Here is a 24731-nt window from a genome sequence, read left to right on the forward strand (position 1 = left end):
CAGCCTTGACGTCTATCGTCGTCCCAGGACACAAGATCAGAGAATAGGAAAGGTGACAACGACTATGGGTCTTCAATCTTCATATTCGCCGATGAGTGCCCAAGCGAACCGTGGTGACAGCAACCTCCCTAATTGAAGCCCACCCCGTCGTATCCTTCACCTCTTAGACTCTACCCTTCTCCGTTTTGCGACACCTCGAAGTCTGAAAATCAAGCTTGATAGATCTTCTGTAACCAGATTCACCGTCGACTCGTCCTCTGCAACTGGAGCACGATGAGCTTGAGACGGATAGATTTCTAAGTTCCTCGAAGTTGTTCTTGGAGGAGACGTCACAGCCAGCTTAGCCACCGAGATCCGAAGAGCTTCAATGGTGGAAGCTTTTCATCGATTTCGTTTGCCTGACAATTTCAAACTTTCTTACTATCTGCTTTTGAGGTCATCGACGGTCTCACTGGATTTGATGATTACAAGTGATTGGTGGAGAATCTGGCAATGGCAAATGCATTGAATAATAAAAATAAAAATATATTTAAAATATAAAGTTGTTATTAAAAAATTTTAAGTACTGAAAAAACACTAATTAAATATATTTAATGTGATTTTTGTCGAAATGTTTGTTGATATAATTTTATTTTTGCAAACTTTTGGGCTTAGAGTGAACTCTCAGAATTGATTTTCATTAGTTAATGCTTTTCTTCATAAAAGGTTTTTATAAACATTAAATTATTGGACTAAGTGGGACCACTTAGATAGCCTTCTCTCTCTCTTTATTTATTTTAGAGTATTTTATCTTTATGTTTCTCTTTCTATGATGAGGCCGAAAAGCAACAATTTTTAGGTACTGTTTGTTTCAATCCCATTGATATGGAATGGTAATTCTTATTACGTTACCATAAATGACGTGTTTGGTTGGTCTTGTTAATGGTAAAGAAGATTATACTGATAAAAAATATTACACATTTTTTAGTAATATCTATTTATAGGGATCTTCCTATAAATACTCATTACAGACCTGTAGTCCATTATAAAATGTCAATTTTGCCCTTTATAATCCATATGAAAAGACAAAATATCAATTTTGCCCTTTATAGTGCATGTATTCAAGATCTAGATCTTGAGTTCCATCCATTGCTGCTTATCGATTTTAATAATTATGCATTAAACAACAGTAATTGGTTTCACGTCACTAAGACATCAATTTATTGATTTCATTTTCCTGAATTTTGATTTTTGCCTAATTTTGTGATTTGTGTCGTCGCTGCAACTCTAATTCATCGGCAATAGGATAGAGGAGGCGGAGGGGAGGAAGTTTCCTTTAATGACATTTTTGTCTTTTCACAATTATTTATATTTAAATTAATTAAAAAATTAATGTCATTTCTCATCCTTTTGATATCATACCAAACAAAAACATGGTAATTAAGTTGCATGCATTATAGATTGCACTGCATTACATTGCATTCATAACTTGTATGCAATGGAACCAAACGAGCTCTAAGTTTCTCATTCACTCCAGCGTGATCCCAAACCACAATTTTTAGGCTAAAGTTCACTAACACACCGTTGTGACGTTGGAGCGGTCGTAAAGTTGAAAGCAAAATTGCTTCCTTCCGTAAAAACACTGCCATGATAAATTTAAACAGATGAAAATAAAAATTATAAACACTAGCCATATTTTTACGCATTTAGCAGTCCTTCATTGCCGTCCTTGTATGTCGTTTTTCCAAGGCCAAAAAAAGCCAAACAAACAAAGAATGAATGAAAGAATGAGAGAGACTATTTTTGAGAATCTGTTTGGTGCCAGAAAAATGGAGAGGAGGAAAAGCGAAAACTTTTAATAAGTTGGATTTGACAAATTAATTTTTCATATGATTATATATATTTTTATGTCAAAATAAGTACATAGGGAAGTAATATTTTACATCAGGCATAAAGTAATAACTAGTGATGAGCTCGATGACTCTTGTGAAAGATCTGAAAAACAAACCCAAAAATATTTTTAAAAAAATTTAAAATCTATAAAACTTTGCACATCCACTAATAATGGAGAGAAGAGAGAGAATTATAAAACATCAATTATATTTCATTATTAAAAAAAGGGGGAAAGGTAGAGAAGGGAGTTACAGAACCTTCTTTGATTTTGGGAACAGCTTCCAAGAGTGGCTTCTGGTCCTTCTTCTTGAGGAACTGACCACCGTAGTGTAAAGAAGATGTCCGGCAGCAGTGCAAACAATGCATGAACATACATATTTATGTATTTGTTTGTTATTAACCAATTTTAACTAACTTCCTAAATTACGTAATTTAATCATTTGTAACTTATATAATAGCACAGGGAGTATTGTATTAGAAAATAAATAGAGAATGTGATTCCCTGTTTATATATAGCTATACGGAATATGCTGATCGATAAATTACAGTTATAAGCTAGAAAAGATAATCATTATTAGATATATGGAAGTCCCATATCTCACTGTTGGATGGTAAATTAAGGACATGTATAAACATGAGATGAGTCTAACCAAGAAACTTAATGTATTTGTTTGGTCTAATGTACAAACCTCATGTATATGTGATAAATACATTATTAACAACCATTAATAACAAGTCAAAGAAATAAAATTACTTGATTTAATTAATTTTTTATTAAGTACACCAAAGAGAATCATACTAAACCTTTTCTCAATTTAGTCTAAAGTTTCATTAATGTGTTTGGTTATTTTATATTCTTGCCACAATTTTATTTTCATTTTTTATTCAAATAGTGACCAGTAGAAGAAAAAGGAAGAAGTACATAAAGGAAAATCACGCCACAAATGGGAGAATATAATGCTCTATGTACAACCATATGCATACCTGATCTGAAATGAAATATTAACTTTATGAAAAGTGCCGTGACCGGAAAAGAAAAACCATAAAAAGTGTTGCAGCCAAAAACGGAAGCAAGTTTCCAAATTTCAAATGCTCCTCCTCCTCACATTTGTGCTTGGTGCCACTTAAATGTGTAGCTTTTGATGATGATCGCTATATCTCTTCATCAAATGACTCATTATATATCAAGTTGACTGCTGTTTTCTCCACAGCGAATCCATTCCCAAAAATTGCTTTCACCTCCACTTGGTCATCACATTCAAGATTTGATATTATTTCCTTCCTTTCTGCTTCTTCCAACAAATTTAGTTTGTCTTCAATATATGCCAAAGTGGTTCTCTTGGTATAATTTATTATCATTAAGCTGATTATATAAGATTCACATGTCTTCTTATCCAAATCACCTAAGGGGTTATATACACAACAAATAGTCATCCCTTTTAAATGATCATGACCATTAACTGAAGGCACTTTAAATTTTACAGAATCTCCTTCACCCTTAAAGTTAGCCAATAGGGATAATTGCAGCCGGGGAGATAACATCACTATACTTTTTCAGATTCAACCTCTGCACAATAAAAGAAACACAACTTCTAATTTAACTATATAATGTACATGTAGAAATATTTTTTTTAAAAAAAATGAAAATTAAAAAGAAGAAATCTAGAAAGAGAGAACTTGTGAAATGCTCTTTGAAAGTGCATGAAAGACTTGAGAATTCTTTCCAATTCCAATTAAAAGACATCCCAAAGAGCTTTCAAGCCTTGAGATGTCCATGCAACTAGTAGCACACAATGAGTCAGGAATCTCCGACCCATCTTCCAACAGAAGACTTTGTTGCTTTGGTTCATTATTAGAAATTGTTGAAGAACGACCACGGAAACTATTTAGCATATTCTACAGAATTGATGGTGGCCTGCCCGCTTGCGTTGGAATATGAGCTAGTGGATTATTTGTTGGGCATATCCAAGACCGATAGAGAGAAGGAATCATATGACGTGACAATCCTTCATGTCCGCAAATAGACAGATATAAAATACTTTTTAATCTAACTAAAGAAAACGGCACTTGTTTTAATGTAGGAGCAACTAGAGTTGTCAAAGATTCCATTTACTCTATGCCCTCCTCAAGCTTTTTAATATTCTTACAGCCAGAAAGAATGAGAGTTTTTAAGTATTTTGATCTATAAATGCTTCTTGGGAGATTATCAAGCCCAATGCAGTCGTCCAGATCTAGTAGAAGAAGTTTATGAAGAAACACAATAGAATGGTGTATCTCGGACAAACTTGGACAGCCTTTCAGGATCAGCTCTTCAATTAAGGTTTGGCAGTTTTGAAAAATCGGGAGTTTGCACTAAGTAAGGAGAGTTGCTGAGATTGAGGATTTTCAAACTTTCCAATGACTACAATGAAAACATTTAATTTCAAAGGGGAATTAGATGAACATGTGGAAACGATTGTATGTAAAATCCTTCATCTAAACCAAAAATTCTAAGTGACAACATTATTTTCAATCAATTGAAAATTAACTCTTGAAGTCACGGAAAAAAAAGAAGAAAGAAAATTAACTCTTGAAGGGAAAAACAGATTATCAGATTAATCCGGAAAAGCTAAGATAACACATATAATTCAATACAATGGTGTAATATCTGTCTGTATCTATAGCAAGACATGTAAAGCAATGAGAATTAAAGAAAATCTAGCAGCTTTATTTTTCAACAGTAGACAGGGAAGATTATTCATTCAGACGCTATGAAAAAAAAATCTAAAATAAAGATCTATCAAGAAGGCTGCAAAATATAAAATCCAATGAATTACACGTCCCTAATCCCACTTTTATTCCATATACATAAACTTTGAAGCTGATACCACCAAATTAACTCAGCTTTTGAGCCATATACCAGCAAAAAACTAAGAAATAAAAAAAATTAGGACAAGAGATATATCACAAAAACTATTTACCGTAATGCTACAAGTTCGAAGCATTTGGTAATTTTTCAGAGAAACTAGGCTTTATGTCATATAGAAGTTTGGCAATTTTTTCATTGTTCATTTTTTTTTTATTTATCTCAAGAAGCCAACAAACTAGCAATTAATTTACATACCCGTGGTTCTTTCCATACTTGTTTGAGGCTGCTGTGCTTTAAGTCAATAACAACTAAATCATCTTGATAAAAGTTGCTAGGAATGTATTTTACGGGGGAATGATGCCAACAAAGCCATTTGAGATCTTTACTGATGTGTTTGCAGTTTCCTCTAAGTTGTACATTGTCAAGCCGAAGTAATCTGAGTGTCATCATCATCTTGAATGCTTCTGTTTGAAAATGCATTGTTTCACTTTTTAACGTCAAAGATAGTCCTTGAATAGCCTCTGTTCCCTACAAGAATCAAGGCATATTGAAAGTAAAGTGTGAACATTAGAGAGCTTATTATAGCCCTTATAGAGCAAAATAGAAACGCAAGTGTCATGATCAAGCTTATAGAGCTTGTGATTTAATAATACAGCTCGTGCATGCTCATTAAGCCATAATCTACTTCTCTTCCCAAGCGCTTGAGATTGTTCATGAATTATTTCTCTTCTCATGTCCCGCAGCAAATTATGCATGCGAAGCTTGTTCTTCTCATCAATGGTTAAAAGACCTCGCTCCTCAAGGGTTTTCATTCCACCAGTGTCAGGAAAAAATTTACAGCCATCTAATATTAGTGTCACTTCATTTTTTGTCCATCCCAATAAAGAAGAAACATATATCAAGGAATATATCTTTCTCCAGACCATTTAAATTGTCAAAGCTTATTTTTAGCTTCTTGTGTATCTCATCATTGGGAATTTCTTCAAGTTTCTTCACTACTTTCTTCCACTCCTCCAAGTCGTTAATAGCAAATAAATAGGAGCCAAGGACTCACTACAAAAAAACAGACTTTAGGCGGCGACTAAAAAAGTCGCCGCTGAAACTAAGACTTTCAGCGGCGACAAAAATGTCGCCGCTGAAAGTTCGCTATTGAAACCAAGACTTCTAGCGGCAACAAAAGTGTCACTGTTGAAAGTGGACCTTCAGCGGCGACTTTTTTTGTCGCCGCTAAAAGTTTGTTATTAAAACCAAGACTTTCTTTGTCGCCGCCAAAAGTGGACCTTCAGCGGTGACTTTTTTTGTCGCCGCCGAAAGTGGACCTTCAGCGGCGACTTTTTTTGTCGCCGCCGAAAGTGGACCTTCAGCGGCGACTTTTTTTGTCGCCGCCGAAAGTGGACCTTCAGCGGCGACTTTTTTTGTCGCCGCCGAAAGTGGACCTTCAGCGGCGACAAAAGTGTCGCCGCCGAAAGTGGACCTTTAGCGGCGGCTTTTTTTGTCGCCGCCGAAAGTGGACTTTTAGCGGCGACTTTTTTAGTCGCCGCTGAAAGTTCGCTGCTGAAACTAAGACTTTCCGCGGCGACAAAAGTGTCGCCGCCGAAAGTGGACTTTCAGCGGCGACAAAAGTGTCGCCGCCGAAAGTGGACTTTCAGCGGTGACTTTTTTTGTCGCCACTGAAAGTATAATATAATAATATATATATATATATATTTTATTTTACAATATTAATAAACAAATTCAATCTGACTCAGCGGCAAGAAGGTTGGACACGAAAGGAGGCGGTCACGAGTTCGAACCTGGAAGAAGACACATTTAAGGTGAAAATATTTAGACGATGATGTGGCGAGGAGGAGTGATGTGGCAATGACGTGGAGGTGGCTAGTGATTATGTGGCCGCTGATGGCGATGACGTGGAGGTCAAAGGTGATGACATGGCTGCCGGAGATGATGACGTGGCACCAGCGGTGATGACGTGGCATCGGTAAAGCCAATTCTTCTTAGGCCTTACTTTCAGCGGCGACAAAAAAGTCACCGCAGAAAACACTTTCAGCGGCGACAAGAGTGTCGTTGCCAAAAGTGTTTCCTGCGGCGACAAATGTCGCCGCTGAAAGTGTTTGTCGCCGCCGAAACTTCTAAAAGTTGCCGCTGAAAGTATCTTTTAGCGGCGACCTTTTTAGTCGCCACTGAAAGTTTTCAGCCACAGCTGCTACGGCAACGACTTTTCAGCGGCGACTTGTCGCCGCAAAAAACTTTCGGCGGCGACTTTTGTCACCGCTGAAAGTCAATTTTTTTGTAGTGACTCTGAGAGCTAATGGAAGTCCCCTAGAGTATGTAACTATTTTTCTTGAAAGTTCAGTGAAATATTTTAGAGGACTTTTTTCTTTGAATGCATGCCAACAAAAAAGCTTATTAGACTCTGTATCACCCAAATTCTTCATTACATAAACAAGAGAGCCCATTTGAAGGAGTAGACGTTTATTTCTAGTCGTAATAATTATTCTACTTCCCTGACCAAACCAGTCATGACTTCCAGCTAATGCATTTAGTTGGGGCAACTCATCCACATCATCAAGTACAACCAGTGTCTTTTTATGACAAAGCCTATCACTCAATGTGATTATTCCTGATTCAATGCTATTTATCTTCATTTGTGTTGTTTTGCATATTTCTGAAAGGAGTTGGTTCTATAAGCGCACTTTCCATTCTTCTTGACCCCAAACTTCTCTGATGATTGAAAGGTAGCTTTTACTTTCAAAATTGTGACCAACTTGATTATAAATGGCTTTGGCAATAGTTGTTTTGCCTACACCACCCTTTCCCCATATCCTTACCATGACAACATCTTCAGACGGATGGTTTTTCAGCATTGTGATAACTTTTTGCACCTGGTTATCTACTCCTACTGGGTGCTCCGCCGCAAACAAATCTTTTTTGTCCAATATATCACAAACTTTCCCAACAATATCTTTAACATATTCACTCTCATCCTTAAAAATCATATAAGCATAATAGGGAGCGTGCATGTTATATAAATACGTCTGATTACAAATAAATAAATTCAATACTTTGAAAGCTATATGTGTTTGCTGGTAGAAAAGGGGATATTATGAATAAACACTCATTAATTCACTGCAAAACAAAATTCAGTTCACTGTGAGCATATTAATTTATATAAATCAATATCACGCTCATCTATATAAATTACAATGAGGAAGGGAAAGAGAGAAGAGAGAAAGAGGGGAGAGACAGAGAATGAGGAGGCATTTGGGAGAGACGAGAGAAGGCAATTTAAACTTGTGATTTCATTCAATGACTCATCCACACAAGAGGTTTAGGGCGTGTTTGTAGAGAGCCCTAAACCTTTCCTTAAGTAATTAAAAAAAATCTAAGTAAAGTTGACTTTAGTATAAAATAATTTGAAAATATCACACGTACTTAAAAAAAAAAAATAACAAAATCATTTCTTGTTCTTCAAATATATGTCAAATGGTCAAGTATTCATTAAATAATTTCTTTTTCTTCTTGACTAATAGGGTCTTCATACATACAAAATTGGGTTGGCTCAAGGCTTTTCATGTAATGGCAGAACCAACTTATAATTTTGATTATAAAAGGCTTCATTTTTTGCAATGAGTATCCGTTCACACTCATGTAGTTAATTATTTACAATATAGATAATCCAGAAGTAAAAAAAAAAACAAAAATTAATTGGAATGAAGCACAACTAATGGTACCACAAATATCTTGTGCGTAGTTGATTTTTATAATAAGCCATGTATGATCATGAGAGGAATGTGCTAGCCCTAATAATGTTCTAGGGCTACTATTAGGTTTGATAAAATATTCTAGGAAATTGCAAGCAAAACAATACTTGAGGATCTTACAATATATGTACTCATTTAGTTCTTAATGTAGAACCTAATTAGGGAGTTAATGTTAGTTCTATATATAAGACTTATTTTACATGTGTACCAATATTTTCTCAAATTAACCCTATTAATATTCCTCCAACAATAATCAAGTAGGGGGGAGAGAGAGAGAATTAAGAAAGATGTTTAGGGTGTTTGAGAAAATACATATCATATTAATTAATTTAACTAACATATTTAATTTACTCAAATTAGTTAATTAGATCTTACATTAAGGACCAAAGAAGTATTATGCAACCTTTAAAACAGTGCCTAGCAGGGAACAAATAGAAGCGAGTTGTGTTCCAAATCATATACCTGCATATAAACGCATATCAATTATCTCAATTAAAAGCAAACAAAAAGTAAAAAATTACCTGGAACTATGTACAACGATTCCCGCAAGGCTCCCAGCTTCAGTAAGGGTTTTCCTCCACTCGGAAACTTGATATTTTGATGGCGAATTTTTTTTGTATAAAATCTTCAAATGCTTTTCCATGATGACGAATTTATGATGGATTAACATGGTAAACCACAGGTAGAACCACTCGATCATTCGATTTACGAAGCTTCATGATTATTGACAATTCTTCCAAACACCATTTAGATCCAGCATATTCACTAGAAAAGATAACGATTGAGATTTTTGAACTTCCAATTGCTTGGAAAAGTTCCATTTTGATACACTTTCCTCGGAAGCTCAACATCATCTTTGAAAACCGTTATGCCAGCATTATAAAGAGCCGCAGAGAGGTGTGAAGTAAAATTTTTCCGAGTTTCACCTCTAAAACTCAAGAACACCTCATACCTATAACCTTAATATTACATTTTAAAAAACAGAATATTAGTAAAATAAAATGCTATTTAAATTAATATAATTAGAATATTATTACAATATAAACATTTTATGATATAAGATTACAAAATGTCAGAAATATTATGGATAATTATATTAATTATCATTGCTACATGCATGTTTGATAATACGTGAAGCACATAATGCATCCTCACAAAACCATAACGTACCTCGATTTCGAAGCTCGTTTTGTGAAGTTTCATGTATTATTTTCCTTCCCATGAGTTGCAACAAATTATGCATTCTAAGTTTGTTGTCGTCAATGGTTATAAGGCTGTTATCCTTTAGGGCTCTTGTGTAAAAGGAAGCACAGAATCCAGCGCCATTTAACTCTGGGATCACATCACTCAAGTCCTCCCCAATATAGAATTCAACTATATTTAGAAATATTTCTTGTCCTTCAGAATCGAAAGAGTTAGAGCTAAGCTTTAGAGTTTCGTATATATCAACATGGAGAGATTTGATCAGCACCATCAATGCTGAATCCCATTGTTCCAGTGACATACCACCCAAATAAAACCCAAGGACTTTAAGAGCTAGTGGCAGCCCCTCAGCAAAAGTAACCACTTCTTTGCAAAGATCCATGAATTCTTCTTCAGGGTATGGTTGTCCAAATGGTTGCCAACTGAGAAGTTGAAGAGACTCCTCGTCGCTCAAAAGTTGCATGTGATATGTGTCATCCACTTGACTTGCCTTAAGAAAATATAAATCTCTAGTTGTAATGATTATTATACTCCCTTTACCAAAGTGCTTACGACTTCCACATAAAGTATCCAGTTGGTCCGACTGATTCATATCGTCAAACACAAGAAGCACCTTCTTATGCTTCAACATGAGGCTTCCTATTTGTACACGTAATTGTGAAGCGAAGTCGCCATCCCGGTGCCAATATTTACCAACATTTGCTAGAAAACATCTACTCTCAAATTCAGAAGAGATGTGGTCAAAGATGGCTGTGGCAATAGTAGTTTTGCCTATACCCCCAATTCCCCCATCCCTATCATGACAACGTGTTTTGATCTATGATTATGAAGCATTGTAATCTCATCCCGGACACAAGAATCCACTTTAACGGTGTTCTTCGTAGTATATAAGTCCAAGTCCAATATATGACGAACATGCTTGATAATATTCTGAATAATCTCATCTCTTTGAGTGCTGTGAATTATGAAGAAAGAATAGCAGAAAAAGGAGCACGAGTAATTAACCATGACTACAAATAAAGCAGGATAATGGTATATATTAGGAGCGGCACATATATTCCGTCAAAAAAAACAAGAAATGAAACACATATATTCTCACCTTCAATTCACAGAATTAAAATAATACAAGTCAATTCACAAAATCATAGTTCTATATATGTTAATTGTGTTACACAAATGATAAGATTCCATTGCATAGCATCAATAGAAGGATGACAAACACGTGATAATTAAGTCACATTGTATGTCAAAATCATAGATTATGTGCTTAGCTTATTGCTATAGGTTTTGACTTCAAAACATTTATAGAAAAAAGCATTTTCATATGACTTGGGTGTATGTATGTCAAAGCCTAAAATAAACCCGCTTTACATAATGATAATTCAACTACAGGACATCCATTTCCTTATGAGCGAATAGTCTAACCTACCCATCAATTCTTTTAATAATTAATTGTTGTAGATTGCGACAAAAGAGTTGTACATCTCTCTCTCTCTCTCACACACACGCAATATTAACAAAATTGAAAATAAATACACTACAAAAAACTAGACTTTCAGCGACGACTTTCAACAACGACAAAAGAAGTCGCCGCTGAAGATATGACTTTCAGTGGCGATAAGAAGTGTCGTGGCCAAAAGTCAGGCCTGTTTGCGGCGACAAGAATGTTACCACCAAAAATGATAGTTACGGGGATGACTTCTTATTGTTGCCGCTGTAGGTGCAGCTTTTAATGGCGACAAAATTTGTCACCGCCAAAAGGTCATACTATGGCGGCAACATAAGTTGTCGCCACTGAAAAGTGTGAACACTTTCAGCGGCGACGTGAATGGTCACTGCTGGGGACTTGAATAGTCACTGCTGAATGTCTTTTTAGCAGTGACTAACTATCGCTGCTAAAACTTCTTTCAGTGGCGACACTTTTTGTCACTACTGAAACATGCTTTCAGCGGCAACAATTAGTCGCCACTGAAAGTGTTTTCACTTTTTTTTTACCATTTTTTATTTTTTATAAAAAGTTTATATTATAATCTTTTATTTGTGTAATTAAGTAACTTTGATAATTATTGTTTTTTATGTATTATTGTGTTAGAGAGAGACTAAAAGAAAGATAATGTGGTGTTTGAGAGAGAAAGGGAGAGGAAGAAAGTTTGGAGTGTGTATAAAACACATATACTATATCCAAATGTTTGAGAGATGGAATAGAAAAACATTGTGCATGGGAGAAAAATGAGATGAAGGCATGCATGAAAAAGTATGCAAGTTTGAGTGATGGGGAAAGTAGTAAAGAATAGAGTGTGTGTGAGAGGTAGATGTAAATATAATTGGAAGAGAGATAGTGTGTGTGAGAGAGAGAGAGAGAGAAAAAGAGAGAGAGAGAGAAGGATATTATAATTGAAAGAGACAACATAATTAAATATATGAGAGAGATTATTATAATTAAATTAGTGTGAGCATACTTAATTGACATAATAATATTTGATGATGAACATATGTATGAGAGGATTGAGAAATAAAATTATTGAAGGAGATAATATAATTAATTAAAATATGTTTGAGAGATATAGTTAATAAAATCATGTATATAGTTAATTAAATCTTATTACTATTTATACTTTTTTATTTAAAATGTGATTAATTAAATTTTGTAAAACATATACGGTTGCATATTTTATATATATATATATATTTTCTGTTGCTTAATGCCTTCAATCAAATTCATTAGCTTGGCTGGCCAGGTCTATTTATTCTAATCTAGAGGTCCCGTGTTCGAATTTGACAAGTGCTCATTTTTCACACATTCATTTTGGCTCAAAAAGGTTAAAAATAACCAAATTGTCATCTGGCTGGTTTGAACAAGGAACCTGGTAAAAGTTAATACCCCTGCCAATGAAGCTACACGTGTTTTTGGTAAGGCTAGCGAATTGTTTTATATATAAACTTTCTCATTTTGAAACCCAAAACAATTTAACCCGCCCCATCTGAAAATTTCACTTTTTCCTCTCACCAGCACCGCGCAGATACAGAGCTTTGAGCGTCTGACTTCCAGCTTCCATCTTTGTGTTTAGTCCATCACTTCCAGCGTCCTTTCTTTCTGTCATCCATGTAAGTGCGCCGATCTTCTTCTTCGCTTGAAGTCTTGTGGTGCTATATATTTTTTCATTTCTTGTTCTGCATTTTGAGATCTATTTTTTTTTCTCTGGTTTGCTGTGATTGATTGTGTGTTTTTTTTTTTTTTAAAAATCCCCTTCTAGATTTAATGGCTGTCATGTGTATGTGTTGTTTGCTAAAAGAAGAAAATATTTTCTAACCGGATTCAAAACTACCATGTAAAAAGAACCCTGCTATCGGTAACTATATCTCACACTGTACAAATGGAAGCCTTCGTGTAGTTAGTGGGATGAGACTCTTATGTGCAGATCATTTGGTGCTTCCACTCTTGGAAATTTCATTAGTTTATATCCTCCTACTTCTTCCCACCTGCAACCAAAGTCAACGTCACCTTCTCCGTTATTGGGTGGTTGATCTTAAAGGGTTGGACTGGTTATGTAAAAGAAAAGGATTAGCGTTCCATTTGATCATAATCATGAATGGACCCTCTTAAAGCAACGAATCATAACACTGTTTCTTGTGGGGTTATGATTAAGCACGGGTTTCTCTGCGTCATTCATTAAAAGCCTGCATCAATAATAATCTTTGTATCAATTCGTGATCATTATTCATCAGCTAGCTAGGCCTTTCGGTGAATGAGCGCATGTTACTGAGAAAGGGAAGCCAGAAGGAATCTGGCCATGTGCAATATGTATGTTTATCTCATATTCTTCAGTGGAATTCGCTCTGACTAGTGCAAAGGGACATAATTAACTATACGTTCATAGGAAGTTCCACAGATTGAAGGTGAGTGGGTCAGGATACAGAAATGGGTCGTAATTGATCTCTCTGGTATATACATAAATCCTCTACCTTTGGGAATCAAATATCCTGAAACCACACAGTATGAATAAAGCTCGCGTTCAGTATCATTCATGAGAAATTAAAGCAAGTAAATGGTAAAGCTACAAGAGATAAGAATTGTGTGGGATCAATTCTCTTTTATGGAAAGAACTCGTGTGGTGTGACAAGGAAATGGTGGTGGGTTTTGTTGAACTGGTGAGTAAAGCCCATGTGCATTATCACTGTCCTAGGGATAAATTTGAACTTTCATTGCTTCTCTTTTTACTGCAACACAGTACATAGTCTTGAAAGTGACCTCAAAGTAGCCTTGGAAAAAAAAAAAGAAGAAGCCCTGTTTATAAATTTTAATAATAAGAAGAACCTAATATATTTCCATAGTAGGAAATAGAGGGATTCCTATCAGTTGTTAGAGACAGCCCATGGGGGACGGGGAGCAAGTTGTCACGCAGCTCATTCATATCAGTTGTTAGTATTGGTGAGAAAGACATTGTTTTCTTCTTCTTTTTTTTTCTCTCTTTATCTTTTTTTCTTCTTTATTATTTTTGTGGATAAGATACAGATATTGCTTAAGGATGCTGAATTTTAGTTGGTTGGTGGGGTTGAGAACATTTAGTTGGCATGAGTTCCCCAGCAATTTTTTTTTTAATAATGATTTCCCCAACAAATTTTTATACATCAAGAAATTAAAATTACCCTACATTTAATTAATGACTCTTGCTTATATGTCTATTGCCTCCATGCGCTCAAAGCAACACATCATTGATATGTGCGCGTCAGGCTTGTGACTTTTCAAATAATTAATTTAAGGTCATTCCATAAGCTCTATGTTATTAATATTTATTCATTTAATTTATAGGTACACACGCACACAAGCACGTGTCAATGTTAAATTTGAACTTGAGAATTCACCTCTATGTCAAGATAATCAATATGTTCAACACGCACACCTCACATGAGAGAGACTGAAATTATATACGTCTTATTAATAAATCTTAGAAGCATACTTGTTGAGAGATCTTTAACCTCAATACTCCTGACGTGACAGAGATTATTCTCAAATATAAAGATTTGGGGAGACTTCAAGTTCATGGGGGAAAAAAATTGAACAAGAAATTAGTACTACATCCGGTCATGCATAAAAGAGCTCATTTACACTCTAAATTATACTATAAACAAGCTATTATATATATATATATTGGCCTGAATAAACTAGCTATTATATTTTGAGTCCAAAAAAAAACTAGTTATTATATTTAGGATATAGGATATGAGGTGGTAAGATTTTAGTACAAGAGACAATGGCATGTTCCTTTACAGGACAAAAGATGCGTGGCGGCTTAAACTAGAATTAAAATAATAATTTCACGAAAAGCTATGATTAGGCATTGTCTTCTTGCATCGGTGTCTCTGACTCTGTCATATAATTGGACATTATCCAGCCAATATTTATTGACATCCTTCAACTTTGTCATCTTTTTCTACCAGCATTTCATTTCATTAAAAAAAAAATACTGTCTTTTATTTTTCCTTTTTTTGAAAAAGCCCTAGGCATTGGAATATTATTATTGCATATACCCGCAGGAGGGTTTTACTGCCACTATATTCTACATCATCTCAACCTAAAACCACCCACGTCACCAACCCCATGTGCTTTTACCCCTCTCTAAGTACGGCATTTCTCTTTTTTACTTAGGCTTTCATTTTTGCTGTATTTTTCTCAGAAACTTTATTAAAATGATTGAAAATACAGAAATTTATCCTTATATCCAGTTTTTCTTGCTTTTTTTCAGGACAATAACAAAAGAAAAGCTAAAATTTTGTAAATATTAAATAAGAAATATCAACAAAAATTTGTCATCATTTATAAATTTAGACTTATCAATACCAAATAAAATAGTGTTACTAAACCTGATTTAAAATTTAAAATTTTCAGTTTTTTTTGTGTCATTCTCTCTTTTTTTTCCCCAGCAATTATTATTAGTAATATAAAAAGTGAGAAAAGAGAGGTAATGGCCTTCCCAAAGAAGAAAGGGTACATGATGATGATAAAGTAAGGAAGGGGGGCAAAAGAGGCGCATTCGGTGAAGCGGCCGTATTCGTACTGTGCGCACTTGCATATGTCCTTCCTCACATACTCAAGATTTTAGGAAGAGCCAGAAAAGATGGAAGCAAATCTTACTACAGAGCGAGAGAAGATGGAAGCAGTGCAGCAGAGCGAGAGAAGATGGAAGTAGAACATGCAGCAGAACAAATGATAGATGGAACAATTGATGGAACAGAGAATACAAGCTCAGTTCACTGCTTTCATGCAAAAGATGCAGTTAAATGCTCTTGCAGATACTCCTACCTCTAGCGTCCCTAGTATTGGTCCCTCTACGTAATTTTTCTTTTGCATTATATAATGTATCTTTTAATTGAACAATTTTTTTTAAAGACATAAAAACACTTTGATAGTTATAAATCTTATTATTTAATATATTATATTTTTTAGTCAATTACTTTATTTTTATTAAACCTTTTGATAATATTTATCAGGAATATAAACAAAATTTGTTGCGTAATTAATATATTATAAAAATAATTAATATATTTTTTGTCACCGCTAAAACAAGCTTCAGCGGCGACATTAGTCACTGCCGATTCTCATGTTTCATTGGCGACATGTCCTGTTGGCAAACTCATCATCTTTCAACAGTGACTTTTTCGTCACCTCTGAGAGGACTTTCAGAGGTGATTTTTCGTCACCACTGAAAATACACTTTCAACGGCGACTAAAAATAGACTTTTAGCAGCGATCTTTTTATGTTGCCGCTGAAACTTTTCAGCGGCAAAGGTCAAATTTTTTGTAGTGATAGAATGTAAAACAAAACAAAAATTAAGTTACTTGGACTCAAGATTAGGCACATCAAACCCATATTTTCCTCTAGCTTCTGTGAGAGCTCTCCTCCAGCTTGAAACTTCATCATCAGTGGGTGAAATTCTTTGTATAAGACCTTGAAATGCTTCTCCTAAGCTAGATTCTTGATTACAAACTTCTGAACGACCCACTTCATAGAATATGGGAAGAACTACATGATAATATAGTTTGTGAAACTTCATTATTTTTGTGAGTTCCTCCGGGCACATTCTGGAACTAGCATAGTGTTTTGAGAAGATGATGACTGAAAATTTATAAGTTTCAGTAATGCTTTGCAATAGTTCAATTGAAACATCATCTTTGAAAACAGAAATTCCAGCTTCACATAGAGATGAATAGAGACGAGAAGGGAAAGATTCTGGAGTCTCTTTGCCTCTACTAAAACTCAAGAACACTTCATATTTAGTGCCTACAATATTTTAAATTACGCAAACACTGGTAATATTTATTGTGAATGACCATAAAAGTTGTAAATATATTCAAGAAGCAAAAGATAATTCATTGGCCCTCATACCCTAAAAAATAATGAATGTCATTTTTTTGTTTATTTTTTCTCTTTTTTTTGGTGGAAGAGGAAATCGTGAAATTCATTGAAAGACATTTCACATAGCAAATCGCTCGATCGTCTGTGCATTTTACTTGAAAAGAAGAATCCCACATATTTCTCCGTGGCCCTATAAGGGACCAACAATGTGTTTTCTTGGGGGCTCGCGCATGCATGCATATATATATATATATATATATATATATATATATTACTTTCAATATTTTGGAAATTTGAAAAGTAATTTTGCAATTTAAGAAATCCAAGATATTGATAACCGGACTAATTATTGAACATATTGAGATAATAATTCAAGTGTCAAAAGGTCAAACTAAGGTTTAACCTCGATGGGACCTGATTAAAATAATATAATATGTAAAAAAATATTTGTACGTAATCCGAAATAAAGTAACTTTCAAATAAAAACGCATTAATGAAATATTCATGCATACATTAAACCATTCATATATAATTCAACAAGATATATAAGCACAAACTTGATGGACTGCTATGTTTTAGAATTCAAAATGACATTATTTCAGCTAAGTAAAGGACTAAAAATATAAAATATCACACAATCAATCTATCCAAAACTTTTGGGTTTTGACTAGGCCGGTCTATTGAAAAAAAAAAAAGAAAAAGATAACAAATTATTTATAATTATTTAACATTTAATAAAAATCAAAAGCTTTTCAGTTTAATAACAAAAATCTAATTTTGCAGCTGGAAGCTTCAGTTCTGGCTTCGAATAAAAATAGGAGAAAATAAAACATAGATTATTTTTGGGTGGGGATTAATTTCTTTTGTGTTGATCAAGATGTCCCTCTTTGAGTTCTTTTTGATATCCATCTTCTATTTTTATGAGCTTAAGATATGAATTGAAGTATCTTCCCATTGAAAGTGAAAGGATAAATGGTTACCCAGGGGCCGAAAAAAGGAGTATAAAGGGGTTAGCCGGCTGGATCAGAAAATGCTCATTCTCGAGATCCAATCCGAATCCGAATCTTCTGTCATTTATCCGCCTCAAAGATATTGGACGGTTGGAACGATCAATCCTGTCTTCCAGAAGAAGAAGAAGAAGAATCCGTTGGAGCAACTATACCACCATCATCAATCAAATAAACCAAACAAAAGAGGCATTGGTGAAACAGAGACGACCAATCAATCAGAGAAGAGAGAGAGATCTATAAGACTTTTGCTGTCTCTGCAGGAGAGTGAATGGAGGAAGAGTGAATGATATGAAACGACCCGACGAAGAAGAAACTCGGAGCCTTCACTTGACTTGACTCTGTTATAAGGCTTTTGTGGCCTTTGCAGGAGAGTGAATGGAGAAAGAGTGACTGAAATGGAACGACCCGACGGAGAAGAAATTCGGAGCCTTCACTTGATTTGACTCCGCTAAAACTTAAAAGAATTACAGCGCTGTCCGTTTGAAAACATTTCTCTCCATTTTACCTTCGCATGCGAAAATTAAAAGGTTGTGTTCGAAACAGTATTTTGTTTTTCTTCATTTTAATTACTGAGGTTTCAGTAAAAAGATATATTTGTGCAAAAAAAGTAAACTTTATTATACTGAATACTTTAAACTATCTTTGCTGTTCTGCTTGTAAGGTTTAGATTTTTTTTTTCTATTTACAAGTTATATCATTCAATTTGTAATATGAATGTATTATTTTAGCTTTTGATTTTTTATTGTGCAAATTGTGATTTTCTTGAACATTATTTATATTAAATATGAATAAAAACGTTTTTTTTAGTTTCAGTGAACAGTAGTCCCCCTGTTTTTTATTTTGAATTTTAAATAACTAATTTATGAATAACGAATAATTAATTAAAATTAGTTAAAAATAATAAATATATTAGAAATATACTTTTATTTTTAAATATATCCTTATAATAAAGGAGAAAAATGAAAGAAAATGTGTGAAAAAAATATGATAAGGGAGAAATAAGTGAAAGCAACATTAAAAAAATATATTAAATGTTAAAACAAACTCAAATTAAGATTTATAAAACAGACCAAATCTCTTCCTAAATCTAAAGCTTATTAATTGGATCAATAGTACATTTATGTTAAAAATTTAATGATGAGAAAAAAATTTCTTAGCTTTATAAATAGGGCCAAAGACATAGTTTGAAGGAGTGACTTGTGGGTGTTTAAATTAACTTCTTAAAAATAATTTTACGTAATTTGTGGTAAATATGCTTAAAAACATTTTTTAAGTGTCCAAACACTAGCTGGTAATAAGTTATAACAAAATATCCAATGAATCTCTTTTAACCACAATACCATTCATAAATGGTAGCTTGTGTTAAAAAAAAAAAGACTCTTCAAGTTTTTAATATCGAACTAATTATTGAATTAATTTTAGTTTTAAATATAAGATATATATATATATCATATTTATCAAATTTTAAATTATTTTTACTGATATTTCCCAACTATAATTAAATTGGACTGAATATTAACTAGGAAAGGTTAGTAAGTCATGTTTTTTTTTGAACTGATGGTAATACATACTTATATATTTATATGATAACTTTTTACCTGAATACATACTTGTATAAATATATGCATGAAAATTACAATAATATGTTATCAAGTAAATAAATATTTTAAAAAGATGCCCTTACCCTATGTCGTTCAAATTATTTCCCACCCTACATACAGGTTAAAAATTTCAGCACTGCCGTGAATGTGTGGGGCTGTCGTGACTAGTGAAAAGTGTCGGCGAATGTGGGTGGCTGTTGTGACTAGTGATATGTCTATCTACTAGGGGTGCACGTGGGCAGGGTTGGGCTGGGCTGGGCTTGACCCCAGCCCGATGCCTAGCCTGAACTATGTGCGGGCCGCGAAATGTAGCCCGGTGTCCAGCCCTGCCCGTAGAAGCCCTAACCATTTTGGATAGGGCATGGGCGGGGCGGGGCTCCATTGCCCAAAAACCGATGCCCTGCTCAAATCATAAAAAAAAAAAACAACCCCATCCATATCTGAAAATCACTTTACATAATTCTACATTTTAACACACCAAAATCATTCAGAAATAGTCCAAAATAAGTCTTAACAAATATCCAATTGAATAACATCAATAATCCATTCAAAACAAGATTCAATATTGTAATTGGAGCCAAGAAAATTGAACAGTTTGCACTTTGCATCAATCTCCATAATTTCCAAACAAGGATGGAACACTTGAAAAAAATACGAATAAAAATAACAAAGTTTAATATATTACAAAGTAAACAATAAAAAAAATATACTTCTAGATTTTAAAGGAAGCACTGATTCACCTTGCCAGCTTAACTAGTCATGTTTATAAAATGACCCTTCAATTACCAATAGCCATTAAATTCTCCCCTCCAGCTCCAGGTGTAGCAGAATCTAGGACAAAAAATCAAAGAACAATGACATTACAAATTATGAAGTAAAATATGAGTTATTAAGATTTGAGGGCAAAAAAGATTGCTAGCAAGTTGAAGGACATGTTTTGTCTCATCAAAATTATCAAACTCCCGAAGCTTGTCAACAAATTCAGACATTGATAGCCCAGGTTGTAGCCAATTTTGGCTACAAATTAGTGCTTCTGTCATCTTAGAAGATAAAGAGCTTCTATAATGATCAACCACACGTCCTCCGGTGCTAAAGGAAGACTCAGAAGCCACTGTAGAAACTGGCATAGCCAATACATCTCATGCCACGTGTGAGAGAATTCTATATTTTTCTGAATTAGCTTTCCACCATAACAATATGTCAAACTCAGCTGCAAAAGGGATTTTATCTCTCGAGTTATCTATCTAACTTAGTTTGAGGATCTGTTGAGGTTCTTTGTTTTATAGATTCTAACCACTTATGACCTGGATCCTCTTCACCACCACCACCATCATCATCAAAAGAAGGCAATGATGTTGCACCTGCTGTGCTTGTGGAGGTAGTTCCTGAGTCAATAGATACCCCAGCAGAGTACTCATTAAACAACCAATACAAACAATCTTTAACCCTCTTATTCATAATCAAGCATACTTCAGGATCAGTATAAAGAAGATCAAACATATGATTCACATATGCTAGTTTATACCGATGGTCCAAAATGACAGACACAAAAAGCAATGGATTCATATTGTCTGCTTGACCCCAATACTTGTCATACTTCACCTGCATGCTAGTGCTCATTTCTCTCAAGAAGCTATTAGCATTATTTGTGATATTTCTTTGCAGCATTTTCTGAACTCGAGCGATCTGGTGGAAACACTCATTTGCCGATACAGAAAGGGAGCTTGAAAATTTCAATGTTATGTCATTGAAGACCTTCAAGAATTTGATGAAAATTCAAGCATTATTCTAATCATCAGTAACAGGACCAGAAAAGCTATCTTGCTCACGCCTAGCAGAACTAGAAGCCCCACGCTCACGCCTAGAGCTTGAAGTGCTTGAGCTGAAGTACAAAATATAGTCATCATCTTCATCACGCATTCGCTCAAACACTTTTTGAAACTTCATTACAGCTTTTAACATTAAGTATGTTGAATTCCATCGAGTGGATACATCAAGGCAAACAAGACTTTTAGTGTCTATTTTTTCAGTTTCAGCCTAAGCTTTGAATCTTAGGAAGCGTGAAGGAGAAGAACGAACATATCTCACAGCATTTCGAATGGCTTCAAAGCTGTCTTTCATTTCTTTAATACCTTCATTGGCCACTAAATTTAGGACATGTGCACAACATTTTAATTGTAGATAATCACCATCACAAAGTAAGCCCTTCCAACTCCTCAAACATCTTTTAAAATATCCCAAAGTTGAGTCATTAGTTGAGGCATTATCCACAGTGATAGTGAACACTTTCTCAATCTCCCAATCTAACAAGCATTGCTCAATGGTCCTCCTTATAGTATCACCTCTATGATTTTCAATCATAACAAAATTGAGAATTCTTTTGTGAAGCTTCTATTCATCATCAATAAAATGTGCTGTCAAGCATAGGTAATTGAAATTCTGATTTGATGTCCAGCAATTTGTGGTGAGACAAACACGTTTAGTACTCTGTTTCAAAAATTTCTTCAATACTTTAACTTCTCTAAGATATAATTGCCACACATCTCTTCCAATTGTTGTTCTTGATGGGATTGGAAAGCGAGGTGCAAACTCATTCAACAATTTCTTAAATGTAGGCTTCTCCACAATTCTAAATGGTTGCTCATCACAGATAATAAATTCAGTTAAAGCTCTTCTACATCGCTTCTCATCATATACATGTGTAACTAAAGATCTTCCTTGGCCACTAGTCTTGCCCGACAAAAGAGTTAACATAGATTGCTTTTTATCTGTAGTGGCTTTATGAGGGTTCTTTGAACATTTTGGGATATGCCTTAATAAAGAATTTGTCCCGTGATGGTTTGGATTAGCTTTTATAAGTAGTATGACAATACTTGCAAGCTGCTAAGTGAACTCCATTAGTTTCTTCTATTGGCAATCTAACAAAATATTTCCAAACCTCTGATGTGTGCTTAGTTTCTCTTGCCTTTCTCTTTGTACCCCTTTCATCAATACTTGTTTCTGGTGTGACAGAATTTGTTTGTGGGGGAGTAGGGGTAGGAGAAGGAGCAAGGGGAGGGAGGACAAGATGAGATGGAGGTTGAACAGGAACAAGAGGGCTAGGGGCAGCAACTTCACTAGGTCTATTAGGATTTGGTGTTTGATTAGGTCCAATAGAGATTGGTGTTTGAAGAGGGGTTGAAGGCTGAAGCAGCTTGAGACCTTCCACCAACAACTGGGGATGGTGATGTAATAGAAGGTTCATCATCCATTGCAGCTGCAATATCACGTGATTGAACAAATTATTTTTAAAAAATATATCAATACACAAATAGCAAGAAATTTTAAATGAATCAAAGCAGAATCAAATAGCATTATATCATACAAACACAAGTGGAGACTGAAGAAATACTGTGAGAAATGAATCATGGCAAGAAATTTGAATTGATACAATAATACTGCTATAAAGTATAGCTCACGATATACCATTTGATTTAATTGATTCATTTAAAATGATTCTACTACTCCAAATATTAAAACGAATTATTAAAAAAAAAATTGAGCAATGCTTGGAAACTAAAACGAACATGGCAGTAACTACAATGACTCTGCTATTTCAACTTTGCCACTCATTTCACGGTAGAAGCACTGAAGCAGAAGTGCAGAACCATTTCTCTGTTATCTCAAATTCTTGCAAACTAAAACGAACATGGCATTACATGAATTTTTTTTTTTGAATAGACACGACAGGCCTGAGCTTGTAGATGCAATTACAAAACACAACATTAGATGATGAATCTAAATATCTCATGCACCTCCATAGAAACAGCATTATATGAATTGTGAAACAGAAAATCAGAAATAATCCAAGCAGAATCAAATGGCACAATTGGGCGACTGAATCAAAGCAGAATCAAATACAATCATATGATACAGAGACATGCGTGGAGACTGGAGAAAGGAATCCGTGCTGTCACAACTCACCGAGTGGAGATTGGAGCTGTGGAGCAACGAGTGACCGAGAGACGTGATGGTGGTTGAGGTGTTGAGATGGAGTATTCGGCGAGCTTGAGATTGAAGAGACAGCGACCAAGAGATACCGAGAGACTACTCGACGAGCTTTAGATTGGACAGACAGCAAGGTGAGGTGGGAGACTGGGAGTGACCGAGACCGACAAGGTGAGGTTTGTAGAGCATACTATTTCTCCAGATAGTGAAAAAGGAGGAAGAAATGGTCTATACCGAGAGACTACTCGGCAAGAGGCAAGATCCAGGCGAGCAACGACTCGTTGAGCCGGAGTATTTGGCGAGCTTCAGTCTTCAAATCAGAGATGGCAGTGAGCAGTCACAACACGCGGAGGTAGGAGACTGCACTGGGAGGGAGTGACCGAGACCGAGTGGCAGGGGAGCGACCGAGACCGACAAGCAGGGGAGCGACTCAAAACTGAAAGTGGGGGGGAGTAACCGCATTGCCGCCGCGTTCGGTAAATGGGTAGGGTTCTAAATCTCTGATGAAGTGATGAAAGGTAGGTTGATGGAGTGGAGACTGTAGAGTGGAGACTGCCAGACTGGAGAGTGAAAGTGAAAAAAAAAAATTTTAAAAAAAATAAAAACTTCCAGGCAGGGCCAAACGGGCAAGTCAGGGTACCCTGCCCTGCCCAAAAGTGCCCTTTTTTTGTTTGGGCTACATTTTTTCGGGCTGGGTCGGGTTTTTTTTTTTCCTGGGCTCGGGCGGGCACACTGGGTATGCGGGCACTATGAACACCCCTACTATCTACATTGAAAGTGAGTAGTGAATGAGTCGAAGTGGTGGAAAAGGAGCGAGAGTGATTACTGTTTTTCAGACTCTTCATTTCATTTTCTTCCCGTCTCCGCGTTCTTTCGTCTCTTGACCTTCTCCATCCAAACCCCAATATGAGGGTCATGAGGATCAATTGATTCGGGTTTCAACTTTCATCTTTAGACTTCATGGACTTTTTTTTTTTTACCAGCAGACTTCATGGACATTGCTCCATTATTTTAGGGAAAATATCATAACTATATGCGGCAAATAATACCCAATGGGCAGTTTTAAAAAAAAACAAGGACAAACTCATAAAATT

General features: G+C 35.1%; 1 protein-coding gene across 1 annotated transcript; it reads right to left on the bottom strand.

Moving 5' to 3' along the window:
- Positions 1–16518: 16518 nt before the first annotated feature.
- LOC114721459 (TMV resistance protein N-like) lies at positions 16519–21270 on the bottom strand. The gene is made up of 3 exons (XM_028907273.1): positions 20955–21270; positions 20437–20481; positions 16519–16964 (listed from the first exon to the last, which is right to left on the bottom strand). Exons 1-3 carry the CDS (start codon positions 21268–21270, stop codon positions 16519–16521), a joined length of 807 nt encoding a protein of 268 aa, XP_028763106.1.
- Positions 21271–24731: the final 3461 nt, after the last annotated feature.

This window comes from Neltuma alba, unplaced genomic scaffold, assembly GCF_004799145.2.
Source record: "Neltuma alba isolate B1F8T4 unplaced genomic scaffold, ASM479914v2 tig00012036_pilon, whole genome shotgun sequence".
Taxonomy (NCBI): domain Eukaryota; kingdom Viridiplantae; phylum Streptophyta; class Magnoliopsida; order Fabales; family Fabaceae; genus Neltuma; species Neltuma alba.

Coding starts and splice junctions, on each gene's coding strand:
- LOC114721459 (XM_028907273.1), bottom strand. CDS start 21,270: ATGAGCACTAGCATGCAGGTGAAGTATGACAAGTATTGGGGTCAAGCA. Junction 20,482..20,954: donor TGGTGGTGAAGAGGATCCAG/GTCATAAGTGGT, acceptor TTTTTGTCCTAG/ATTCTGCTACACCTGGAGCT. Junction 16,965..20,436: donor GGAGAATTTAATGGCTATTG/GTAATTGAAGGG, acceptor AAAATATTGTAG/GCACTAAATATGAAGTGTTC.